The sequence below is a fragment of the Girardinichthys multiradiatus genome, chromosome 9 (assembly GCF_021462225.1).
Source record: "Girardinichthys multiradiatus isolate DD_20200921_A chromosome 9, DD_fGirMul_XY1, whole genome shotgun sequence".
NCBI classification, from domain to species: domain Eukaryota; kingdom Metazoa; phylum Chordata; class Actinopteri; order Cyprinodontiformes; family Goodeidae; genus Girardinichthys; species Girardinichthys multiradiatus.
In genome coordinates, this window is record NC_061802.1 from 25988703 (window position 1) to 26012849 (window position 24147).

Below are 24147 nucleotides of genomic sequence, written 5' to 3' on the forward strand. Positions count from 1 at the left end.
CAGTCATCAAAGCAAGGGGTGGCTATTGTGAAGAATCTAAAATCTAAAAATGTTTAGATTTATTTCACACTTTTTATTTACCATAAAATTCCATGTGTGTTTTGTTGCCTTTGGAGAGAATCTACAATTTAAATAGTTATGAATATATAGAGACCCATTAAGTGAGAAAGTGTATCTAAAACTTTTGACCGGTAGTGTATACAAAAAGTAACAAGATTGAAATAAAAATCGTTATTATTATCGGCCCAGTTTTGTTTATTGGACTGACCCTGATATGTTAAAAATTGACTAACATTGGCCGACATTGATGTTAATGCTGATGTACTGTGCATCCCCAGTGATTAGTAACTAAAATGCTAAGTGAAGCTTAATTAGTAAGATGTTTTCTCATCCTCCACAGTCCAACTGGTCTAACATGTGTTTTGTAAGTAAATGTAAAATGTTGACTCTATTCATGATTGTTTTGGGGTGAATGTCTGGTCAGTTTGGTGTAAGGAAACCAAGGTGTGTGCAAGTTGTATAAAGATGTCCTTCCAGGCTACCATGCTACTCTCACAACAGCAGCTGGATTTTCTCGATAAGAGTCACACATACACACATATTGACATATTCCCACACACACCAGCACATAGACATATTTCTGTAACATTGCAGCTATTTAAAGGCTAGCAGATAAATCTACATGAAACAAGGCAGTTACCTATGAGAAGCAGAACACATTTAGCCTTACTCTGAAAAATCCTCCATTAGGTCGGGGTGGCCTTTCTGCTAAGGTTGCCTAGAATGCATTATACCATCAGCACACTGCAGTTTTATGTGTAAAGTCACAGTGATAATAATGTAAGTAGACTCAGTATATGACTAAGGAAGTGATGGGGAAACGGCTGAGGGAAGATCTGCTGGTTAATGCAAGGAAATGGTCAGACAAGCAAGCAAGTAAAATATGACCTGAATGAATATAGTTAAGGCTTCTAGGTGTTTGAAAATACATATCAAGAGTTGAAATTGTCCTGAAACTTTAAATATAAATGTTACAAAGAAAGAAGTACAATTGGGTGTTTACATGTGTCTGTCCGAAGTGTATTTCTCATTACAAATGAATAAGAGTTGAAAAATAATATTAATGCAATTGAGACATGCTAAAATTACTAAGAAAAATTAATACGCAAGAATGGCACCAGTGAAAGTGATGTAAATATATTCTTCATACATACAATACAATCACAAAGTTTCAAATCCCCTGCTTTGCTCAGCTTTTTTTAAAGCTGATGTGATATTTGTCTTACTGAACTTTCTTGGATTTTAAGTTATACAGATGTCAGTACAAATCAACCTGCTAGCAGTCACTGCCTTACTAATCTTACTGTTTACCAGGCACCAACTCGTGCAGCGCATGACAAATACAAAAATTGGAAGGTTATCAATGAGTCAAAATGCAACAAAAGCCCCCCACACAATGTTTTATGTTATGTCAGTTTAAACAGTTTATAGGTAAGAGAACAACAAGCCTAAACCTGACATTCGACCTCCTTAACCTGTTGCGTGTTTACAAATGCAACATAGACAATCAGGCCTACTTGTGATATTGAACTGTTGCAGACTCGACTTTCAGCAGATAATAGGAAGGCTGAACGGTGTGCTCTGTTATATCGTTTTGAGCTCTCACCCTCGGTCATTGAAAATGCTGGATTTGGAAATTCTAGCTTTCTTGGAGATCTTAGAGTTAAGGTAAAAATATAGTGGTGTCTCAACTTTTTATCATGCAAGCTGAAAACGTCAAGTCAAAGGTGCATGCAGAACACAAAATTATTTATTTATCAGAAAATGCTAAATTAGTTTTATCGGGATTTTTTCACCCACTCAACGACAAACTAAATATAAAATATTTGCGTTAAAATGAACAAGCAGTTAGATTTTTGCAGAAAGGAAATCTGTAAATAATCATATACTGAACATACCGAAACATAAAATGGATATCACATTTGCCGTATAAAAAAAGGCATAGTTCCTTATTCTTGGGTCAATTGTTGATCTGTCATGGCAGCCATGCTTGAAAGAATTAAATTATATTCTTAAATTTTCTACTATTATATTTCTTAAAAAGAAATTGAAATAAACAAAATTCATATCACCAAGTAAAAGAAAGATCAAAAATTGACAACAAAATTCTGATAAGTGCATCTCTAAATTGGATTGTCTGACAATGACCTCACATCAGGTCAACTTTAACTAAACGTTTACCAAATTAACGATAGCCATAAGTATTGATAAGCACAACAAATAAGACTCGTTTTTGAGCAGTTGTGACATTAACATTTGACTTTGATATTATTCTTATTACATACAGAAACTCATCTGGGCCATCAACATAAACAAAGGGAAAGTGAATTATGCATAATGCAGAAAGTAGTACCATTAATTTTTAATTCAGTTTTGCAGGCTTTCTGTCTGCATTGAGGGTTTGTTTCCATTTTTTGCATTGTAATGTTAACTCTTAACTCAGAAATGATCCGTCATACTGCCCATTTTACCTTTACCATCCTGGCAAGCAGGAAGGAATCCAATACTTGATGTTATTAGATTAGGAGCAATTTCCTGACTCAATTTGATTAGGTGAAGACTAACCTTGGGTTGCTTCAGTGTCATATCATTAACATGATTTACAAGAGCAGGAAGTACCCTGTTTGCTTTTCATAAAACAATGAAAGATAAAAATATTTAGCACATTAGAAATATTATAGAAAAATACATTTGTACCTGCAAGTTCCAGGAGAAAGTTGGGGACATAAATGTATCATCTTTAACCACAATCCTGATTCTTTAAAGAAAAAACCTGCTGTAATTATAACATGAACAGGAAGTGTTAAGTTTACAAAGAATGTAGGTTTTTGATTTAAAAACAAATTTGAAGTGTTTGAAATGCCCTTTGCTGACCCAAAAGCTTGATGATCTTCCTTCTCTTTTAAAACCTAATAAATGTTATTGTAAACGTGGGCAGCGCAGTGTGTGGAAAAAACTGCATGTGTATGAGGCACATGGCTTGTTTTTTGAGCATGCTGTGCGGAATATGCATGCGTGTGGTATTTGTGTAATGTGTATGTGTGTGTGACGCATGTGTGTGAGTTTCATTTACACTGTGTGTATGCCACTGAGTAGCATGGAGTAGTCACTCACTAAATGTGTGTATAAACAGAGGTATACAGGATTTAACATCAGTGAGCACTTGGGCTTTGAATTCCCACTCAGAACATTTATCTAGCTACAGCATAAACTGACAACCAAATCAGGGCTGAACCTTGTAGCCATATCAGAGTGGTAGATCTGTATGTGTGTATGTCTGCCCAATTACCCTCCCTGAAAAACCTCCTAAAGCCCTGCAGCAATTTATATCTAAATATTGTTTTATTTCCTGATGCATGGATCCTGGTCCTTGAGGATCAGGTCTGCCCTGTTGGGCCCAGTCATGGGAGGGAACAAGGACTGAATTTCACACAGAGAACAACATCTGAATCCCATAGTGCACAGCGTTAACCCATTTTCATGACAACTCCCAAGAAGGAGAAGTCACAGCTGGAATCCCTGTGACGTCAAAGAGCTACAAAGGTCTAGGCGCATCAGCTCTTTTTCTCTTTGCACACATTTCTCCACGGGCTGCATAGGGCAGGAAAGGCGCATGAACGTCTTGGCCAAGTAAAATATTGCATCTCCAAAGAAACCCTGGATCTAAAGTAAAGTACAGTTCGCTGAATGAGTTTACAGTGACCGTACCTCGGTCCAAAATAAGGCTTGCTGCCTGAAACTGGCTGTCTGAGCTCCTGCAGAAATAATCTGAGAATAGATTCCCCAAGAAGAGATGGTGTCTCTGATAACATCAACGAAACAGTTTTTCCCCACTGCCTGAAGAAGACCGCACTGAAACCTCAGTTTCGTGCGCTGAAGGAGAGTACCAGTATGGGGAAACCGTACTGGTTTATCATATTTAGTGTTTTGGAGAAAAGTTGTGTTTATTCTGTGTATGTGTGAATGGCTTAAAGTTTGAGAATGACAGTGTGCTAATTCCCTCCTTCATCTATTGTTTGATAATACAAGACCTCACCAAGCAGGTATTCACAAAACAGTAACTGACAGAGACTGAGAGCTGTTTGGCTATTAATTCCTTATAATAAAATGGTGCACCGCCTCGCTAATTTTGATCAAAATTACTAACTTGTGTTAGACTTGTTTTTTTTGTAAAATTAATTAAAAACCGTTTTTTTATGTATTTATACTCTCCTCAATAATAAATGTTTAAATATTATTAGTGATCAAATGAACTGTATTTATATAGCTCTTTTCTAGTCATACCAACCACTCAAAGGGCTTTACACAAAGTAAAGTTTGCATCTCAAGCTGTATGGAGATGCTGATTTCATTTTCCAGCTTTTGGTACCTGTGCCAGTGTGCGCAGGTACCAAAAGCTGCTTCAGTGATGGTGTTCCTGTTCTTGACAGGCCAGCAAACTGGCCTGTCATAAACCACATAGAGAATCTATAGCCAAGAGGAAGATGAGAGACATCAGATCCAACAAGGCAGATGACCTGAAGGCGGTTATCAAAGCAACCTGGGCTCCCATTACACCTACGCAAAACCACAGGTTGATCGCTTCCATGCCATGCCGCATGGATGCAGTAATTCATGTAAAAGGAGGCCCAACAAGTATTGAGTGCATAGAAAAGAACATACTTTTCAGAAGTCCGACATTTCTGTTTAAAATATCCTATATACATTTTTATTGATCTTATGCAATATTAAAATGTTCTGACACTTAGGTTTTCATTATCTGTAAGCCATAATCACCAAAATTACAGGAAAAAAAGGCTTGAAATATTTCACTCTGTGTGTAATGAATCTATTTAATATGAGTTTCACTTTCTGAAATGAGTGGCAAAAACTATTGAAACTTTTCAAGATAATTTAAATATTTTGAAATATACCGGTATACATATATGTACGGTTATGCGCTGAATTTGTATCTGTGTTTCTTCTTATTTTTCCCCATCCAAATTAAGTTTCATTTATTTTACCAATTTTGTTTGTATTTATAAAAGGAGCCAGCATGAATTTGCCAGAGGAAATTATAATTCACAACACCACCCTGGCCCTTTGGTGTAACGTGTTCTGGCTTTATAGTGTTTGTAACCTGAATGTCCCGGGGACTAAATGAGTTTGAAATGTTTCCAGGCTCTTTCTGTGGTGCCATGGTAACTGTAACAGAAAAGGTTAGGCACGGCTTCCTGTCAACATGTAAAAACATTAGGGTTGAGATTTTGAGATTTTTTAAAGCGTACACAGTGCCACCTCCACCACTAAATTTTTTTTTAAATTTCACAATGCAAACAGCAGGCTTTAAAAAAAAGGAAATTCTTCTGAGATTAACAACACGACAAATTACCTCACTGCACAAAAAACCCCATTAATTGTCATAAAAAAATAAAAAAAAAAGAAAAAATGTCTGCTATTAATCTACCAGGGGAACAATACGCTGTTCTCTGCTCAATCGAGCTGCATATTAATAGGATGATTAGGAGGCCTAATTATCAGATGGCTCTTGTCGAGAAGAAGCCATGCAGTTTGCCTGAAGACAAAATGCAAAACAGACACAGTTGTTTCTGTTGAAAAATTGCTCAGGGCCGTGTCTCTCTAATGATAATGCTGCTACTGAAACCATTTCTGTATAAGTCAACGAACATACCAACAGATGCAAGCATGCTCAATTGTCAGGACTTGACTGCAGAAAACATTTGTTTCATACATTTATCACACAATGGTTAGAATATAAAATATCTATCATACCTCAGGTCTGCATATTGTAGCAGGCTCTGTGAAGTGTGAAAAAAGATAAACATCAAAGGTCCTGACATGGTGATTTTAAGTCACAAATCTTGATCAAATTATAACATGTTGGTGAGATTTATGAAGCGATCTAATGGTGTTTCTTTCAGTGTCTAATCCTACAACCCTTTCCCTGATATAACATAAATCTAGAAAACACTACCATGCTAACCTACTCAACCAGGAAGCTCTTCTGATTTTACTGCTGCCTGCAAGTGATAGAGCAGGTTTTGAAATTTCATGGGCATCAGGAGGGAAATTCAACAGATTTCCCATCTCGCACATTGTTAATAATTCATCATTTAATATAAAGACAGACAGGCTGTCCAGGGGGGAACAATAGCTGTGAATTATTGATCTCTCTCCTCTGGTCACAGGATTATAAGATGATGGAGGGTAAGTAAGAGAAGAAATAAATCTAAACTAATAATTTTCTGCTTCCTGAATGGAAGTTTCCCAGTCCTCAAGTAAGTTATTCCTACATTAGAGTTTACAGTACACAAATGGAAAGGAGTAATAATGTACAAGGAATCAAAATTGATCAAACCCCTTTCTGGCAGGATCTTACTGTGTTTTCTTTTTTAGATGTCTTTTATCCAGGTAAATGTAACATCTCAGAATAGTGGCTCCCTAAGGATTTTCCTTCCTTTCCTTCAATTATCACCAATGTCACCTTTCTTTTTTTTACATTTTTTATATTCATCTGGCATTGTAACCCCCACTCAGTTCCTAATGCCTTTCAGCCTTTTGAAAATCGAGCTCAAAGGCAGAATAGAAAAAACATAAAGAGGCAAAAGTCCTAAGAAATGCAAACACAGTGCAAGGGAAAACATTTCACACCTGATTTTCACATTTTGTCAACCAGAAACTTCAATTTTTTTTATTTTATTTTCTTATAATATTAATTGTAAGAAAAACACAAATTAGTGAATTTATATAGGTGCATCAGAGAAAAGGCTTTAGAAATCAGGTATTATTTTCCTTCCAACTTAAAATTATTCATTATTATTTCAGAATCAGAATCAGAATCAGCTTTATTGCCAAGTTCGTACATACAAACAAGGAATTTGTCTCCGGTACACTTTGCTCTTTGGTTTTGTTTTTGTATTACAGAATATACATATTTACAATGTACAATGTACAATATACACATATATAATAAAATGGTGCATTTGCAACATCTGTATGCTGTTGTTTTGTACTCTATTAAATGTTCATCAGAGAAACAGCCTGGGGGAAGAAACTGTCTCTGTGGCGGCTGGTTTTAGTAAACAGTGCTCTGTAGCGGCGGCCTGAAGGTAAAGCTCTAAACAGTTTATGTGCAGGGTGTGTGGGGTCTGCAGAGATTTTAGCAGCTCTTTTCCTGACCCTAGACCTGTATAAGTCCTGGATGGAGGGAAGGTCAGCTCTGATTATTCTCTCTGCATTCCTGATTATTCGTTGGAGTCTGGACCTGTCCAGTTTTGTGGATGAACCAAACCACACTGAGATGGATGAAGACAGGACAGACTGAATGATGGCAGTGTAGAAGATGACCAGCAGCTCCTGTGGAAGGTTGAACTTCTTGAGTTGCCTCAGGAAGTACAGTCTCTGCTGGGCCTTCTTTTGAACAGTGTCTATGTGTGAAGAACATCTCAGGTCCTCAGAGATGGTGGTTCCTAAGAACCTGAAGTGGTCCACGGCCGATACAGTGTTGTTGAGGATGGTGAGGGGGGTGTATGAGGGTGGTGTTCTCCGAAGGTCCACCACCATTTCCACAGTCTTGAGTGGGTTCAGTTCAAGGTAGTTCTGACTACACCAGTGTATTTACATAATATCCTAATAAGATACATTGAGGTGTGTAGTTGTAAGGTGACAGAATGAGGAAAACTCTAAGTGGTGTGGATACTTTTCTAAGGCACTGGATGTTATCTTTAAATTCCAATAATTAAACATGCATACATCATCTTTTGTAACCTTGTCTGCCAAGAAGTCAGTCTCATTATAACAATAACTGTACAAAAACCATCAGTTGACAGGGAAAGGTTATCATTGTAAACATTTTCAGAGCACAATAACACTTGTCAGTTGTGGCGCTGACACCTGTAATTTCCCGTATTATCATCAAAGAAGCAATACAGCAATATAAAGAGGAAAAAAAACAGCAATATGATGCTACAGCATAACCATGTTTTCATGCCTCTGAGCCAGTCTGAACCCATTTTCTCCAAAGAAACCAGAAAGGACAGCACAAAGCTAAATGCAAGGATAAACTCACCCACATACAGCCAATATCTTTTATCAATTTATAGACCGAGGAATAAAAAAAAAAAATAACAAAACTTAAAGTTCCAGATTAGAAATTTGAAAATTTGTCAGTTACGTCCATCAATAAAGGTTCTCTAATATTCTCAGTAGAATTGTAGAAAAAAAGATTAAGTGGTTGTCCTCTTTTTTGCAACACTAGAAAAAATACAAATACATCAACATATGGCCCTCTTGTCATCACCTGTGGTTCACAAGCACACCCACTCGCTCTACACAGAGCATACATATAAAAAATTATTTTATTGAGTTGTATGTGAGCGTGGCATAGAGCACATTTTCATTGCCTGAAAATGAAAATACCAAACCAAAGACAAAAAACAAGGTTATCATTTTCTCCTGTTTTGTGTTATTTTCTACTACCCACTCATTCAGTCTGTATAAACACAGATGAGATGTGAGTGTTCATGACACCCAAAGCTGCAAATTTATTTTCAGCACATTGCTTTAATTGCTACAACGAATTCTCTAAATTCCATCTAGCGGAAGCTGCTGACCTGTTGGCTAGCAGCCAAAGCTGTCAATTAGGTTTCTTAACATTGGTTTAATGAAACAACTTATCTAATAACAGAGGTTACATTACAATTTGTAGGCTTTCTATGTACTAAATCATGAATAATTATTATATTCAATTATGTTAATAATTATATTCACCTGCCTTCAGTGCATGCGATTGCTGAGATCACTGATGCTTTAAATAATTGATCTCAGCTGTGCTACATGGCATCCAGTGCCAGTAATCTATATTTTCATTGTATTTACCCTTTAAAGAACTATGTTCTCATTGGGACAAACAAAATACTTCATAGTGAGATGTTGTCTTCAATTATTTCTGTTCAGCCTTTCTGCATCTGAATGTTTTTAATACAGGCAGCAACAGCTATTTTGGTTATCTTTGATTGAGAGATAGTCAGGCAAATTCACAAAGCCAAGTGTGCATGCTAAATGTGTGCAAACCGGATTAGGCACTTCATTTTAATTCTAAAATTACACAAAGAGAAGATCTGCACCTCAAATAGCCCCCCTAATAAGTAAAAAACGTATCTGAACTAACGCAGTTTGTCCACATTTAAATGAGATATTATGGATACCCTTAAGGAAAAATCCGCCCATATTTAGGAATATTTGGGTAAATAACAGCTATAAATAGCTGATGGCAGAACAGCCCTCAAAGACCAGAGCTGTTCTCATGTCTTTTACAATCTGTAGCAGTGCATTGAAAACATTTATATAACTTTTTTCCTATAATTGTTTTGTGAATACCAATTTTGAACCAGATTCCTTCAAACACAGTCAGATGTTTTTCTTAAGGTTTCTAGTAGTGCCTCATTCGGTCAGGACCTGGAGTTGTTAGCAAGGTTGGCTTGTAGCAACGAGATCCCAGGTTCGAATACCAACTGGAGATCTTTCTACATGAAGTTTGCATGTTCTCTTCGTGTATACGTGGGTTCTCTCCAAGTACTCCAGGTCTGCTCTGTATCTCTCTGTGTTGCTATAATGGACTAATGACCTGTTCAAGGTTCAATGACCACTGGAGATATGCACCAGCACCCTGATGCAACCCTGCAAGGACAAGCAGGTATAGACTATTTCCAGATGGATGGATTTTTCTCCATCTCTTTGAGCACTTCTGCACCTGCTGTGTTTATGGATCAGAATCAGAATCAGCTTTATTGCCAAGTTTGTACATACAAACAAGGAATTTGACTCCGGTACACTTTGCTCTTTGGTTTTCTTTTTGTATTACAGAATATACAAATTTACAATGTACAATATACACATATATAAATAAAAAGGTGCATTTGCAACATCTGAAGAGAGGACAACTGCGAGCTAATACTGTGTGAATAAATAGTTGCAACAATCAAAGCCATTTGCATTTCTTTGTCAATTACATGCAGTGTTTTAACTAAGTCAGAGAAGGGCAGACGTCCTGAATGTTTACATACAGTGCTAATTGGGAATAGCCATGAGTGCAGGACACATCATGAGCCTTAGAAACCCTCGTAATTATGTTTAGGAGTTGTAAAGGTTTATGACGACCTTCACCCCTGTGAACACCATTACCCTTTCCTTCACCTTTGTCTCTCACCCACCGCCTTTCCAGAATACACCACATGATGTTTTCATGTGTCCTCATCTCAGCAACCTTCTCTTTTTGTATAATCCCCAAAATCTAAAAAAAATAATTTTTAATAGTTCAATATTTAACATTAAGATGTTTTCTAATCCAACACAACCCTTTTCTCCTCAGTCACTCTTTATCCTACTCTCTCCTATCCTCAACTTCATTCATGCAAGATCTAATTCAACGATGAATAATGGATGGACAGATAGAAGACTTTCGTCTGCCAAGGTTCTTTTTCTCTCACCGTCTTTCTCTTGTGGGATGGCTATAGTGCTAATGCAGGGCCACATGCATTGGAGATGTGCCCAGAGACCTCCCACTCAGGCTGTTTGCCTGTTGTGCAAAGGGTTTTGCTTCCTCTCCACCAGTTTCTTTCACTTTCCTGATCCACACTGAACCTTGACAAATGCTATCAATGTCCTAGATTGTCATTTAATTATTTTATAACCATCAAGGCCAAACCAAAACAGAGTTTTCCATCTTTTTTTAATACACTCTTTGACCAATTACTCAATACCGTTTTCATTGCTGATTACCTCAGTTCAATGAGTCCCTGACCTTGGAATAGTAATGTTAGATTTGTATTGACCCGGATCCTCTGAATCCTTTGCCTTTTGAGGCTTCATCAAATGACTAGTGTATGACTTCCATAGCTTGAAACTTGCCTCAAAGATGCAGAAATATTTACTTGTTTTTGAGATAAATAAGAAAGCATTCTGTGGCCTTAGACTCTAGACTAGATTTTTACTATTTTTACTTAGATGGCGCCGTGATTAAGAACTAGACATGGAACCAACCCCCACAAAAACCCATCAATTAGTGCTTGAGGTGAGCATGTGCAGCAGCTTGTCAAAGAACCTATCAATAATGCAGGTGGGTGGGAGACTCTGGCTGCCAAACTACTGTCCCCCTACCCCCTCCTATGCCTGTCTACCTGTCTGTCTGCTGGTCCATATGTCCCCATTCAAGTTCTGTGGTTTTTGTCTCACTGACCTACCTGACCTCCAGAATATCTGCCAGGATCAATCTGCATGTAACACAACAGAGATATGTATGTTTTGTCTCAGGTGCATGTATTACTGACACGCTAGGTTTAGGGGAAACTGAAAAAATATATTCATTTATTGTTCAACTGTAGATGGAAACATGACCCAGGTCTGTTTTGGTTGATTTGTGCAAATTGTTGCCCAACTTGGCATTTTAGGTTTTACAGGAATCTTGGGTTTGCTAATGCAGTTGTGAGCACTTTGGTTGTCTCCACACATCCTCATCAAACCCCATACTGGCTTTATATCTTGAAATGATCTGTTCCAGAAGTCTTAGTTTTCGAGACTCTGAGAAAGACTTTTTGTAATGTAACAGAATGGATATTTAGCCAGTTGTGTTCAGATGCTAACCTAATAAATGGGAATAAACATTACATTTTTTTCAACCTGTGTACAGTGAAGTATTGTCAATTTTGTATATTGCAAACTAGTCAAAAAATATTTATTGTTGCAACAGATAAGATCCAATTTTGAAACAAAGAGCCAAAAACAAACAAAAACAAATTTTGCATCATTGTTTCTGAACATTATTGAGGATAAATGAAAAAGATTAAAACATAAATTAGAATTTAATTTCTCACATGGGGTGCAGGAAGACTCCAACACAGAACAAGAACAGTAATAACAGTTGCTGTTCAAACATGTATGCATGCAGAATAACAATCAGCTCTGTATGACACAGCCAAGCAGCTTTTCGACTAACCCCTCATCATGGGTGTGAAAACAGCAGACAAAATGGCGGTCGGGTAAGCAGCATGGACTGCCACATTAGACAACAGCTACCATGATTTGTATTCATTACTCATGTTGGTGCTTTGACTGGGCATAAATGGTCCGGACACAAACACAAAAATATTAGTTAGAAAAAGGTTTAGATTGGCACTTGGTCAGAGCAGATGGGCTGTATGTTGGAGCCTGCTAGCTGACTATGGCTTTTTTGTGTAGAGTTTACAAGTACTGCTGTTGCAAAAGTCCTCTCTGAAAGCTCCAGTTTCCTCCCACAGTTGAGTGATGAATATGACAAGTTCATTGTTGATTAAATGAGTAAGAATGTATGGCTATCTGATTCTGTAATAGTTCCTAATGGCTCATCACATTGATGGCTCAGGCAGTGACCTATGGTGTAAAAAACGTTACACTTGCCTCAATGTAGCTGGAACAAACCACAGCCTCAGTCTGTTCTAAACAGTGTCTAAAGTGTTTAAAGCTTGATAGATGGCGCCAGGTAGGCAAAGGCAAGGTACCAGTATACCAGGTAAATCCAGGTTACGAAGAACTTTAAAACGCTTTAAAAAGCAGTAAAATGATATCATTCCTACTGTTTAAAGTGCATTCAAATTACATACCAGAGAAACTGACCAGAGTTTTCTCCCATTTACAGAGCACAGAATAATGCAGAGCTTTCTTTCCCCCACTTATTGCTTAGCACTGTCACGGCCTGAAACAAAACTTCCCTAATCTTCCCTCTCTTACAAGAAAGACAAATTGGGCTGATTTGAAACAGTTCTGATTGTGAAAAACACAGAGAGTCATGATGTGAAAATTAAACGGACTCCACCCATTATTTCTCATAAGGTAACTTCAGCAGTTCACTGAAGGCTTCCTAACAGATCCAATAAAAAAGGTAGAATATTCCAATGTAAAAAGCACTTGAAAACTAACTTAAAAATGTTTTTGTTTTATGTTTTTGCTTAAATCTGCAAGATCAGATTAAATGTTATAGATAACATTATTATCACTGTAATGAGGAATATTTTATATTTTGACAGCACTAGGTATAATTGTTTTTTTCTCTGTTTTAAATAAAATCAATAGATTTATTTAGTTATTTTATTTATTTATTTATTTTGCAATTATTGGGTTGATATCGTAATATTAGGGTAATTTTACATAAGATTATTGCACTGGGACAATTTCACACTGGCCCAAGCCGGGCGCCAAGTGAGTATATCACCTTCCATCCTGTTTATTTGTGTCTTACTAAAGTCTTAACAAGTCCAGTGAATGGGGACCGTACATCCACGGGAGGTGGGAGAACAAAAACATTACACACTGCAGTGCAGGAACCTTTGATGGCTTTGATGGAACAGGTGTCCATGACAGAACAATGAACATCCGGTTCTGAGGTCGGTTTGTTCTCACCTGATGAGTGATTTTATTCATCTGTACTTCCATCTGTCTGCAGCGGGAGGTAACCTTTCTGGTCGTTTGTTTTTATTCTTTCTAAGTTTAAAATATTTAACTTGCCTGGCTCAGCACTGCTTTGAGACATTAGGATGCTTAAAAAAGCGCAACAAAAATATCAAGTTCACTTGTTAAATATTCCTATTTTCCAGATGCACATTTGTGGGTATGCAAAAAAGTGTGAATCAGTGCACTATTACCTACATGTCAAATGTTTTTTACTTATGTAAAACAAGTTAATAAAAATTTGAAATATACACTGCTCAAAAAAATAAAGGGAACACTTAAACAACACAATATAACTCCAAGTAGATCAAACTTCTGTGAAATCAAACTGTCCACTTAGGAAGCAACACTGATTGACAATCAATTTCACATCCTGTTGTTCAAATGGAATAGACAACATGGGGAAATCTTTGGCGATTAGCAAGACACCGTCAATAAAGGAGTGGTTCTGCAGGTGGGGACCACAGACCACTTCTCAGTACCTATGCTTTCTGGCTGATGTTTTGGTCACTTTTGAATGTTGGTGGTGCTTTCACACTCGTGGTAGCATGAGACGGACTCTACAACCCACACAAGTGGCTCAGGTAGTGCAGCTCATCCAGGATGGCACATCAATGCGAGCTGTAGCAAGAAGGTTTGCTGTGTGTGTCAGCGTAGTGTTCAGAGCCTGGAGGCGCTACCAGGAGACAGGCCAGTACACCAGGAGACGTGGAGGAGGCCGTAGGAGGGCAACAACCCAGCAGCAGGACAGTTACCTCTGCCTTTGTGCAACGAGGAACAGGAGGAACGCTGCCAGAGCCCTGCAAAATGACCTCCAGCAGGCCACAAATGTCAATGCGTCTGCACAAACGGTTAGAAACCGACTCCATGAGGATGGTATGAGGGCCCGACATCCACAAATGGGGGTTGTGCTCACAGCCCAACACCATGCAGGACGCTTGGCATTTGCCAGAGAACACCAGGATTGGCCAATTCACCACTGGTGCCCTGTGCTCTTCACAGATGAAAGCAGGTTCACATTGAGCACATTGAGAAATTTTTTTAAACACAAATTTAGGGTTGCAACTAACAATTATTTTGCTAATAGATTAATCTGTTGACTATTTTTTCAATAAAAGGTTAATAATTGGATAGCATAAGGTGTTTAATAGGAGATTTTTTACAGAATATGACGCAGGTAAAGCTAAAACTTTGCCAGTCGAGGGGTTCTGGCTGCAACATGTTTATAGACAAACAAGGTTTTTCATCTTAAATGCAAAATGTATATTTTTTTGTAAACGTTTTGCCTAACAATTGCTCTGAATGGGTTGTTCTTTCAGCAAATGGGACATTTTTGAGTATGTATACTCCAGTTAATGATTATTCGATCACTACATTAGTTGACGATTATTTAAATAATCAATTTATCACGATTAATCCGATTAATTGTTTCAGCCCTACACAAATTGGATAAAGGTTGTGGTACTTTATTCCTGTGAAAAGTGGGGGTCCTAATGCAAGTATAAAAACACAGTTTAAAGACAATAAAACACATAATTGGTAATATCCATATAAAACATAAGTCACCTGAAGTTTAATACTTCCATCAGACTAAACAAGAACATCATGACTTCAGAGTCCTACACCAACAAAAAACCAAGACCCAGGGCAGCACTGACATCGCAGGAAAAACCTCCACTATATTGAAAACAATGGTGTAACATTTGACTCAGTCGGGGTTGCTGGTTTAACTGTGGTTTAACTCATTCATCCTTGATATTAAAAGCTTGTGATTGAAAGGAAAGTTCATAGCAGCACCCTACTGTTGCGACAATGAGGCTAGAGATGACTTTCACTGTGTATTAACTGGTACCATCAATAATAATCTAATCCAACAAAGCAGCACAGCCCTGCATAGATAACATCAAAACAACAGACTGGCCATTAACAGGGTGCTGATAGAAACAAAGACACAGTGAATGAACAAATGAATGAAGAGCAAAGTGAATGGCTTCAAAGCAAAAAGATGACATAAATCTCTCCCCATATGAGCATTGCTCTAGATATGGTTTCACACCTTAAAAAACACAGATCCTTGGTACAGTTTTGTATTTAATATCACAGCACTCTTAAGTATGTAAAAATCAGGCTAACTGAATTAGATAGTGGCAGAAGCCATTCCAGTGGATAGAGAATGGGGAACCAGCTGTTCTCCGTTGTTTTCCGCTGGTATTCAGAACATAGACAGAACCTCCCACCTGCCACCTTTATTGCAAACTAGTTTACTACCAGAGTGAAAACACAAGAGTGATAGCATTAATAAAATCGACTGGTTTGCCCTACCTTAAATTTCATCTAATTTTACAGATATGAAGAGAAAAGTGCTGCAGTCGGCCTATATTTAATAACACGTCCTGATCTTATTTCTTTCCTGAAAGGGAAACAAACCCAGGCACAGGAGAATGTATTTCTCAGGGCTTAAAAATGCTATTTGTTTCTGTTGTTGCGTATATTACAGTCTCTGCTTCTTCTGACAATACCAAACCAAAGGACAATTTTATCTAACACTGTTAGTCCCTTGAAATAAATAAATTTGTACTTTAATTTTGTCATTTTAGGACTGAGGTTTACACTGTGCTGTGTTTCATTTATCCACTGCTGTGGTTAAGAGTGAGGATTTAGAAGACCTATAATAAATGTTTAAAGAAATTGAATGCACTAACGCAAAATAAAATAATTCCAGCTGATTAGCAAAATTTATAAAATTAACTCCACTTCTGTAAAGTGCAAAAGGTTGTATGTTAATCACTAATATTACTGAATATATTGATGTCTATGCAAATATTTTCTGTGCAAAAGTATGATATGAATATTTTTTTATTTGATTGGGCAGGGAAATGTTATAACAACCCCACATGAATAAGACATTATGTTTCTCTGCTGATTGATCAATCCTTGCTTTTTTCAAACCAAATGGTCCTGTATATCATGCTAGGCTGACAGAGACAGACCAGTGACCTATGAGTACAGTTTATGCACAAGACAGGAAGTGATTTATCACACACACTGAGCAGGCCCTGAAGCGCCTGAAGACACTAGTCAAAGGAAAGACAGGGTCCATATGTTATCATCAAGAAATAAATACAGTTTTTTTAATTAAAGGCAGACATAAAGCAACAGCAAAGATGCACAAAATAACTTTTTTTTTTAAAATAAATTCATGTAAATAGAAAAATCCCATTTTACCAAGTAGTTTCCATTATACATCCTACCTGATATATTTCATATCTGCAGCAATCAAAAACCAAGTGAGCAAATGTATGAAACTGATTTCTGTTTATCAAGCTGGCTCACACTAAAGCTTTCACACAAACAGACAGCTCACTCATCCACACATGCTCAGTAAGGATATGTTACATCTTCATTGCTCATGGAGAGTCACATTTCACTCCATTCCATATCAGGTCCGCTCAGCGGGAACCGAGGTCTGTAAGCTGCAGCTCTACAAGGAGCACAAAAGAATCTAGCCAACCACACACTTTTATCTAAAACAGAAAGCAGGGCATGGCAGAAGTTATGTTTGTGGCGCCACATGTACAGTAGGTCAAGTACTATTTTTTTCTCAACTGGATCTGAACACACACGCTATCAGTCACAGGCAGTGCAGCATGTCGTCATAAAGTATGCTTCCACCCTGCTACTAAAGAAAGTTGTTTACCTCCATAAATGCTATCTGAAATAAAAAGCAAATGGTTTGAATTATTTCCCTCAGTACACATCATTTGCAGTCTAATGCCAGAGAGTAATTATAGCCAATGCCCTTTCTTATCTTTGCTCTATTAGCAGCACTGAACCCCAGTTCTGTTATACCACTCGGGCCTGCAGTACATGGCTCTAAAACAAGTTAGGATGTTTTAGCTTCCAGTTTCTCACCAGTACTGGAATTCAACAAATGCTGAAACAAGTTTAACCATGACCTTTATAAACATTTAAAACAACCAGGCAGCTGTTTTCTCTCTCTTTGTGTGCTGTTATCTGTTAATTTAAGCAGTGAGCTTGGCTAAGGTAGCAAAGTGGAAAGTAATGATATAATAATTGGCTATGGACTTGTTGTGTCACACTGCGGAGAGTGTGGCAACAAGTTAGCAGCAATTTGAACCTATTTTTAGCAGATGAAGGGTTGTTATTCTGGGGATGCCCAAACAGGGGGCCTATAAGTGTGTCTGGGAGTGCTTCTGTCCGTCTGTGTGTCTGGGTTTGTTTATCCAGACAGTGAGGGTCCTTACCTTCTATGGATGGGGCTTGGTCTTGGGCTGCATACAGCATATCCTTGAAGGCCTGGTGAAGACATGAAGGTAAAAATAAATGGCTGCTGATGCTGACCCAGAAAACAGAATTAACGTTTGCTCAAACTTTCACTTTCTCTGAGACCATTAAGGTTTAGACCTTGGTATTTCAGTTCAGTTTTCAAATCGGTTCATTAACCCACACGTAAAAAAATGTGACCTCAAGGCTCTTGGCAAGACAGACAGTCCAGTTTATATTAATTCATACAGAATCCAATTCAGTCCAGATTCACTCACTTCATGTCATTCCAATACAGTCCAGTCATGCAGGTTGATTCAGATCCCATACGATTCAGCCCAATACCATAAAAAAAAACTAATAGGATACAGCCACATTCAGTGGGTCATTTAATAACTATTAGAAAACGTTTGCAATCATTGACTTAGCACATATTTGCAGATGACTCACTGAAATTCTACTCACCCGTTATAAATACAGATTTGCCTCAGAACATGTTTTAAATTTCTATAATGGCACAAACAATTATCAGTGTGGACAGCCAGAGAGCCTTTCATATCTGTTGTATATAGTCTTGTATGTTCTAAGTCCATGAATAAATACGATTTATACACGTAAACATAAAAAATCCAGCAGAGTGAGTGAGGGCGGCTTTGGGTGTTGCTGGTGGCTGTAATGTGTCTGCATACCCTCAGAAAGTAGGTAGTTGCACCTCTTCTAACACTTAATTGTTTATGTGATGTACAGGTACAGGTGTACAGCAGAAGAAATAGATTTTAATGGTTCTGAAATGTGTGAAGGTCTATCTGATCTTATTTCTGTCTAGGATACTTGTTTTTATTTTAACAACAAGGCACTGAGGGTGCACTGTAAAAAATCGTATGTGTGGGTGTGCACCACTCATAAACAAGTGCATTAGGCTCATTGATAGCTGATACTAAAGCAGTCTGAAGGTTGGCCAAAGACTACGAAACAGCTGCCAACTAATAGATGAGAAATTCTGATATCGAACATAAACTTGCAGGGCTTAACCATAGGTCACGGCTATGATAAGAAGCATAGAAAGGTAACTGATTTATTCCAGCAAACTCAGCAGTTTTTATTTGTGAGGCCTGTGGACAATGCCAAAGAAAAGCATAACAGGAGTATCAGCTTTGATTACCATGCAACAATGTTGCACATTTAGCAAACCAAACACAAAAAACACTAGTAGGACTGAATCTCTTCTTCAAAACTGAGGAATGGATATAATACTAAATGCTGTTTTATGAACAAATCCTTAAAAAGCCGCAATATGTTGAATATAAACTAACCAACACATCTCTGTGCCACACACACACACACACACACACACACACACACACACACACACACACACACATATATATATATATATATATATAAATAATCACAGGAAAGTGACCCTTTCAAGGCATGAAGAGATCCGTGGCTCAAACAGAAAGCCAATGGATCACTTAAAACGGCAGCTCCATGTCTAAGTGGATCTGTACATTAAGAGGGTGGAGAGGATGGGAGGAGAGGCTGAAAGGAGGGGAGGAGAAGTGCAGAGGGCAGGTCTGGTAAGGGACCAGATGTCCTCCCAGTGGGGGAGGAACGAGGAGGTGAGGATGGGAAGGAGGTATAGAAAGGGGAGTGGTTCACAGCAGTTGCCATGCCATGCCTGTTGTATATATAATGATGAATAACACTTCTACTGCTCAGAATACAAGATCTATGTAGTTGTTACGATGCCTACGCTACAACACCCAGACCAATTGAGATAAAGACAAGGTACATTGCTTGACCTTTGAACACACAACAAGCTACTGAAATCACTTCCACGTTTAGCTCAAATCAAGACAGTAATTTGGTTTTTAAATTGTAAACGGGAGTCATGCTTCTCCTCCTCCTCGGGTTTTCAGGAATGATTAGACTGAACAGCCATATGCATAAGTAGACCTTGTTCTCTCGCCCACACACAAACGTACCTACATCTTTATCTATCTCTCGTGCTTTTGTTTTACACACAGCTAGACAAAATGTTCAAAAGTTATGACATTCTTTTCACTTTCATGTTGGACATAAATGTAGAAACAAATCCAATAACTGTTCAGGAGATTTAATAAACTGTTTTATTATAAGTATCAAATTTTAAGGAGTAATCCTCCTCAACCAAATACATCTACATCTTTCTGGACAAACCTCTGGAGGTGGTAGGACATGCACCTACATAACAAACAGCTGTTTAGCATATAGGTTTATACCTGCAATCCCAGAGGATCAAGCACACACCTAATTATTCCACCGCTAGATCGCCTTGTCAATGTTTCCACGTTTGAATGAAGTGCCTCGCCAAGTAAAAGTATTGTTTGCTAGAACACTTACTTTGCCGCATTTTTCTAATCTGCACAGAAACGGGCTGACCAATCTACTCAGACCGCGTACATTTTTTTTCGCACAATAGAGCACTCACAAAGAAATGAAGAGAGAAAACTAGGCAACGGGTTAATTAATAACAGCACACAAAAGATAGAACATCGCCTAAAACTATATTCAGTTTGGATTTGAGCAGCTGTAATATTCCACTCAACTAAAGACACAGCTGTGTAAACAGGTGTCTGCATTGTGTGCTGGTAAAAAACAAAAAAACAAAAACACCTGTAATGTTGAGACAATATGTAAGTGTCTCATTTAGTACTGACAACTGAATTAAATTGCAGCAATTATGTTTTCTGCATGAGAATAACAATGTTTATTGTATGCTCTCAGACACCCCCGTAGATATTCTACATCTTGAATCTATATTTTTCTCTACTTGTCTGAACTTATATATTGACTTTCGGGCAGCATCACATTCTTTAATTAAGGTGCCCATGATCAGTACACAGCAGCTATTGAGCTGTTCCACCCACTCAGGTGCTGATGGGTGTTTGCAGGTCAGACAATGACTGAAGGCTTCTGCAGAGGCTCAAACACATCCTTGGTCCACAGTCTTTCTCCTAGACTGCAGAAATAACTCGGCGCATATGAACACAGGAGCAACACTGTTATTTAATTATGAACAACAAAATGTTTGTACACACAGCATTTGCTAAAAAATATGACATACTGACTTCGGCTCTAAATGAGCAGCATCTCAAGAGCCTTTACATTACCCATTAAATATACTGAAACCAGCATTTATTTTATTACAGTTTATTTAGCTAAAATGCAATAAAACTATAAATGTAAAATTCTAACCATCTATGAACATTAAGCCTAAACACTGAAGGCAGAAAAAAAATCTATCATCATCCATCTCAGGTTAGGGAGTGCTGTGGCAAATACTGGAGGTGTGAAATGGCTGGTATGACCATGCATCTGTCCCCAAGCTTGTCTGCTGCTCTACATACATGTATAGACACTACACAGCCTCTGAGTGCACGTGTGTAAATTAATAACAATGTTAAATATAAACGTATTTTAGGAATGACTTCTTCTCACTGCATTTGATATTTATTTACTTTTTTTCTTCTTTTACACGGTATCTGAAGATGTGTTAATCACACGAATATGGCAGCCTATCATTTGCCTCAAGATGGAGAGCTCTCCATGCCTACTGTAGTGACTTTCAAACTTAATATTAATATCCAGAGCATGTTACCAAAATAACACCGCCGCAGAGACTTTCTGTTGGGTCTGAGGTGTAGGTTGCACGGGTGACGAGAACAGGGTCTTTGTCTATAATTCATAGAACTAAATGGATCTGAGCAGCAGGTCTGCAGCAGAGCTTCTCTGGTAAGTAGTAGGTTGTGAAAAATGACATGCTCCTCAAGTCCTGTACATCCCTCAACAAAGAGCATGTGCATAAACAAAGATCTACTTCTCTGCATCTGCAGACATCGCTGACAAGAAAGATACCCTGTTGGTCAAAGTATTGTAGGCTAAATTATACCGACAACCATTACTGCTTAAATGTAACAAATATTAATGTCTGTTAAATAAAAAAAAACATTATTGTTTTTTTTTTTTTTATTAAGATAAAATAAAAATAAATGGAGATATAAATTCCCAAATTTGCAACAAATTCCAGTTCAATTCATCGGATAAAACCATAAATCAAATAGACAAACATCACAGTTCAAGATTTATTCCAAATATGTTGGATGTTCGTTGGAATTATCACCTTCCACAATGAAAATATTTCTGTCTGCATTGTATCTATACCTCAATTACATAATTTTGAGAATAAAGTGATGAAAATGAAGCCACCAAAACACTAGAAAATAATTAAAAAAGAAACAAATCTGAAATAAAACGGAAGACTTTGAAAAAAAATCCAGTTTATCTCATTTATTTTTCTTAAATATTAGTTTGTATAAGTAAATATTAGTCGGGAATTCAGTTGGTAACGAGGCTGAAAGGTTAATTTTAGGTGTTTTAAATTCAGCCTCCAACAATAAACCCTGAATGCTCCCTTTGGCTCTTAACAACCGCAGTCAATTCCTCCTCCATAAACAATGGGGCATCTCTTATCTTTCCCGTCTTTTATTGCTCTCAAGAGAAGGCTAAACTTAAAAAGTAAACCTATATTTAAGAAACACTTTAAGGTGATGTTTTTAATGAAACTTATAATAATTTGTTATATTTTAGTTTCTTTTAAGACATAAAAGCATAATCCATCTTCGCCTGTGTCCACATCCAGCAGGCATTTATTTTAAACAGCCTACAAGATGAATTTGACTGTACCTCATACAGGAGATATTGTTTCCTCCATTCCGGGGTGATATGGGACGCAAGATGCTCCGCGAATTTCATTTTTGCCGAAACAAGTGTCCCTGGAAACCTCCGTAAAATCCGCGAGCGTCTGTCCCCTTCCCCGTCGACGCGACTTTTGTTCCGTCAGGCAACTTGCTGGCTTAACATGCGGTGCGGAAGCGCGCTTCTCTCTGCTTCTTCTCACTTCACTTTGGGCTCGTCCCGCTCGGTGCGCTCCAAGCAGAGTCCGTCTCGCATGCTACTTCACGGGGACCAGGGCGATGACAGCGGCTGCTCCTGAACAGGTGGTCCGGGGGCACAATGTGAGGTTGGCTCTGTGACTTTGCTCGGTTCCTCCCTGGGCCGTTCTGGGGACATTGCTGACGGCCATGCACTGAACAGCACTGATGTGGTTGCGCCAGCAGGGAGCGCTCTGGCACCGTGCGCTGCTGGGATAACTGATAACTTGCTGCTCCAGATTTCCGCTCTTGTTATTGGGTGTCTGCAATAAAGATAGAAATGATGTTACACTCTACAATTGATGTAGTGTTACTTTTTTCTCCAGCTGATGCCCAGATAAAACACCTACTAAAATGTATATTATGGATTGCCCCTAAACAACTAAATTCTTATAACTAATTAATTAAGGATTAAAGCCAGATCAAGGAATGCACTCTCTGGAGGATTAAACAAAAGGTATACTGTACTTGTGCAATTTATTTCACCAGGTCATTAATCTTTTATTTAAATGCTGAAAGTAGCATATATTTTCCTTTAAATACAGGAAACTCTAAGTATAGGCTTACAGAGTTGCAGGCTCTTTTTCCTATAATTGACTCATACTCCTGCCGTCTTTAAAAAATCCTATAGATAAGACAATAATGGCACGGTCCCCAAACTTTGTCCAATTTAATTTGCAACAACAAATTGGATGTTTTGAGTTATTGCTTTATTGTTTGCATCTAATTATAAAGTTCCACAAGAACAGCATAACAAGCACTGCCTACTTTAAACTTTTTAAAAGGTTTTCATAATGCTGCAAAACATATTTTTGGCCAATGCAGGAAAAAACACTTTAATGAGGGTGGAAGAAGAAAAATAAATTACCGTGAAAAGCTGGGTTATTCTGCAAGGAAACATGTTTGGTTTCAGTTCTGGTCAGATTTGAACCTTTGCTCTAGTATTTCCCAACTTTACCTTTAATTATGAAGAACGTGGTTGGCAATGAAAGATTGTTTAAAGCAGTTCTGACACGTAAATTAATTTTCCTACTAACTTGAAAATGATGAGAAACGTTCATTTACTTTAAGTATTTAACCTCATATAATCCCGTATTAAATAGTTTTTATTAAATAAGATGTTTTCCATGTCCAGTGACATAAAAACCTGTTTACCTATTTAAGAGTTCTGTTTTTGTTTTTTATCATATGTGAATATTTTACATCAAGAGACAACAGTCATTATCAGACAAACATAGCCTTTGAATTCTTCTCTCCAGAAGAGCAGAATACCATTAATTAGAGGAAGATGTACAGGTTCTGAATCAGCAAAGCAGCCCAAGACCTTTACACTTCCACTACATTTGGT

The 24147-nt window shown here is 37.8% G+C and overlaps 1 protein-coding gene across 2 annotated transcripts in view; it reads right to left on the reverse strand.

Annotated features, from left to right (window-relative positions):
• xpr1a (xenotropic and polytropic retrovirus receptor 1a) overlaps positions 1-24147 on the reverse strand; it is a 108614-nt gene that overhangs the window by 80443 nt on the left and 4024 nt on the right. For both annotated transcript variants that reach the window (XM_047375849.1, XM_047375850.1), the window contains exons 2-3: positions 22552-23062; positions 17805-17856 (exon numbers count right to left, since the gene is read on the reverse strand). In XM_047375849.1, coding sequence (XP_047231805.1) covers positions 17805-17856; positions 22552-22620 — 121 coding nt within the window. In that variant the 5' untranslated portion in view covers positions 22621-23062. The remainder of the gene's footprint in view (positions 1-17804; positions 17857-22551; positions 23063-24147) is intronic.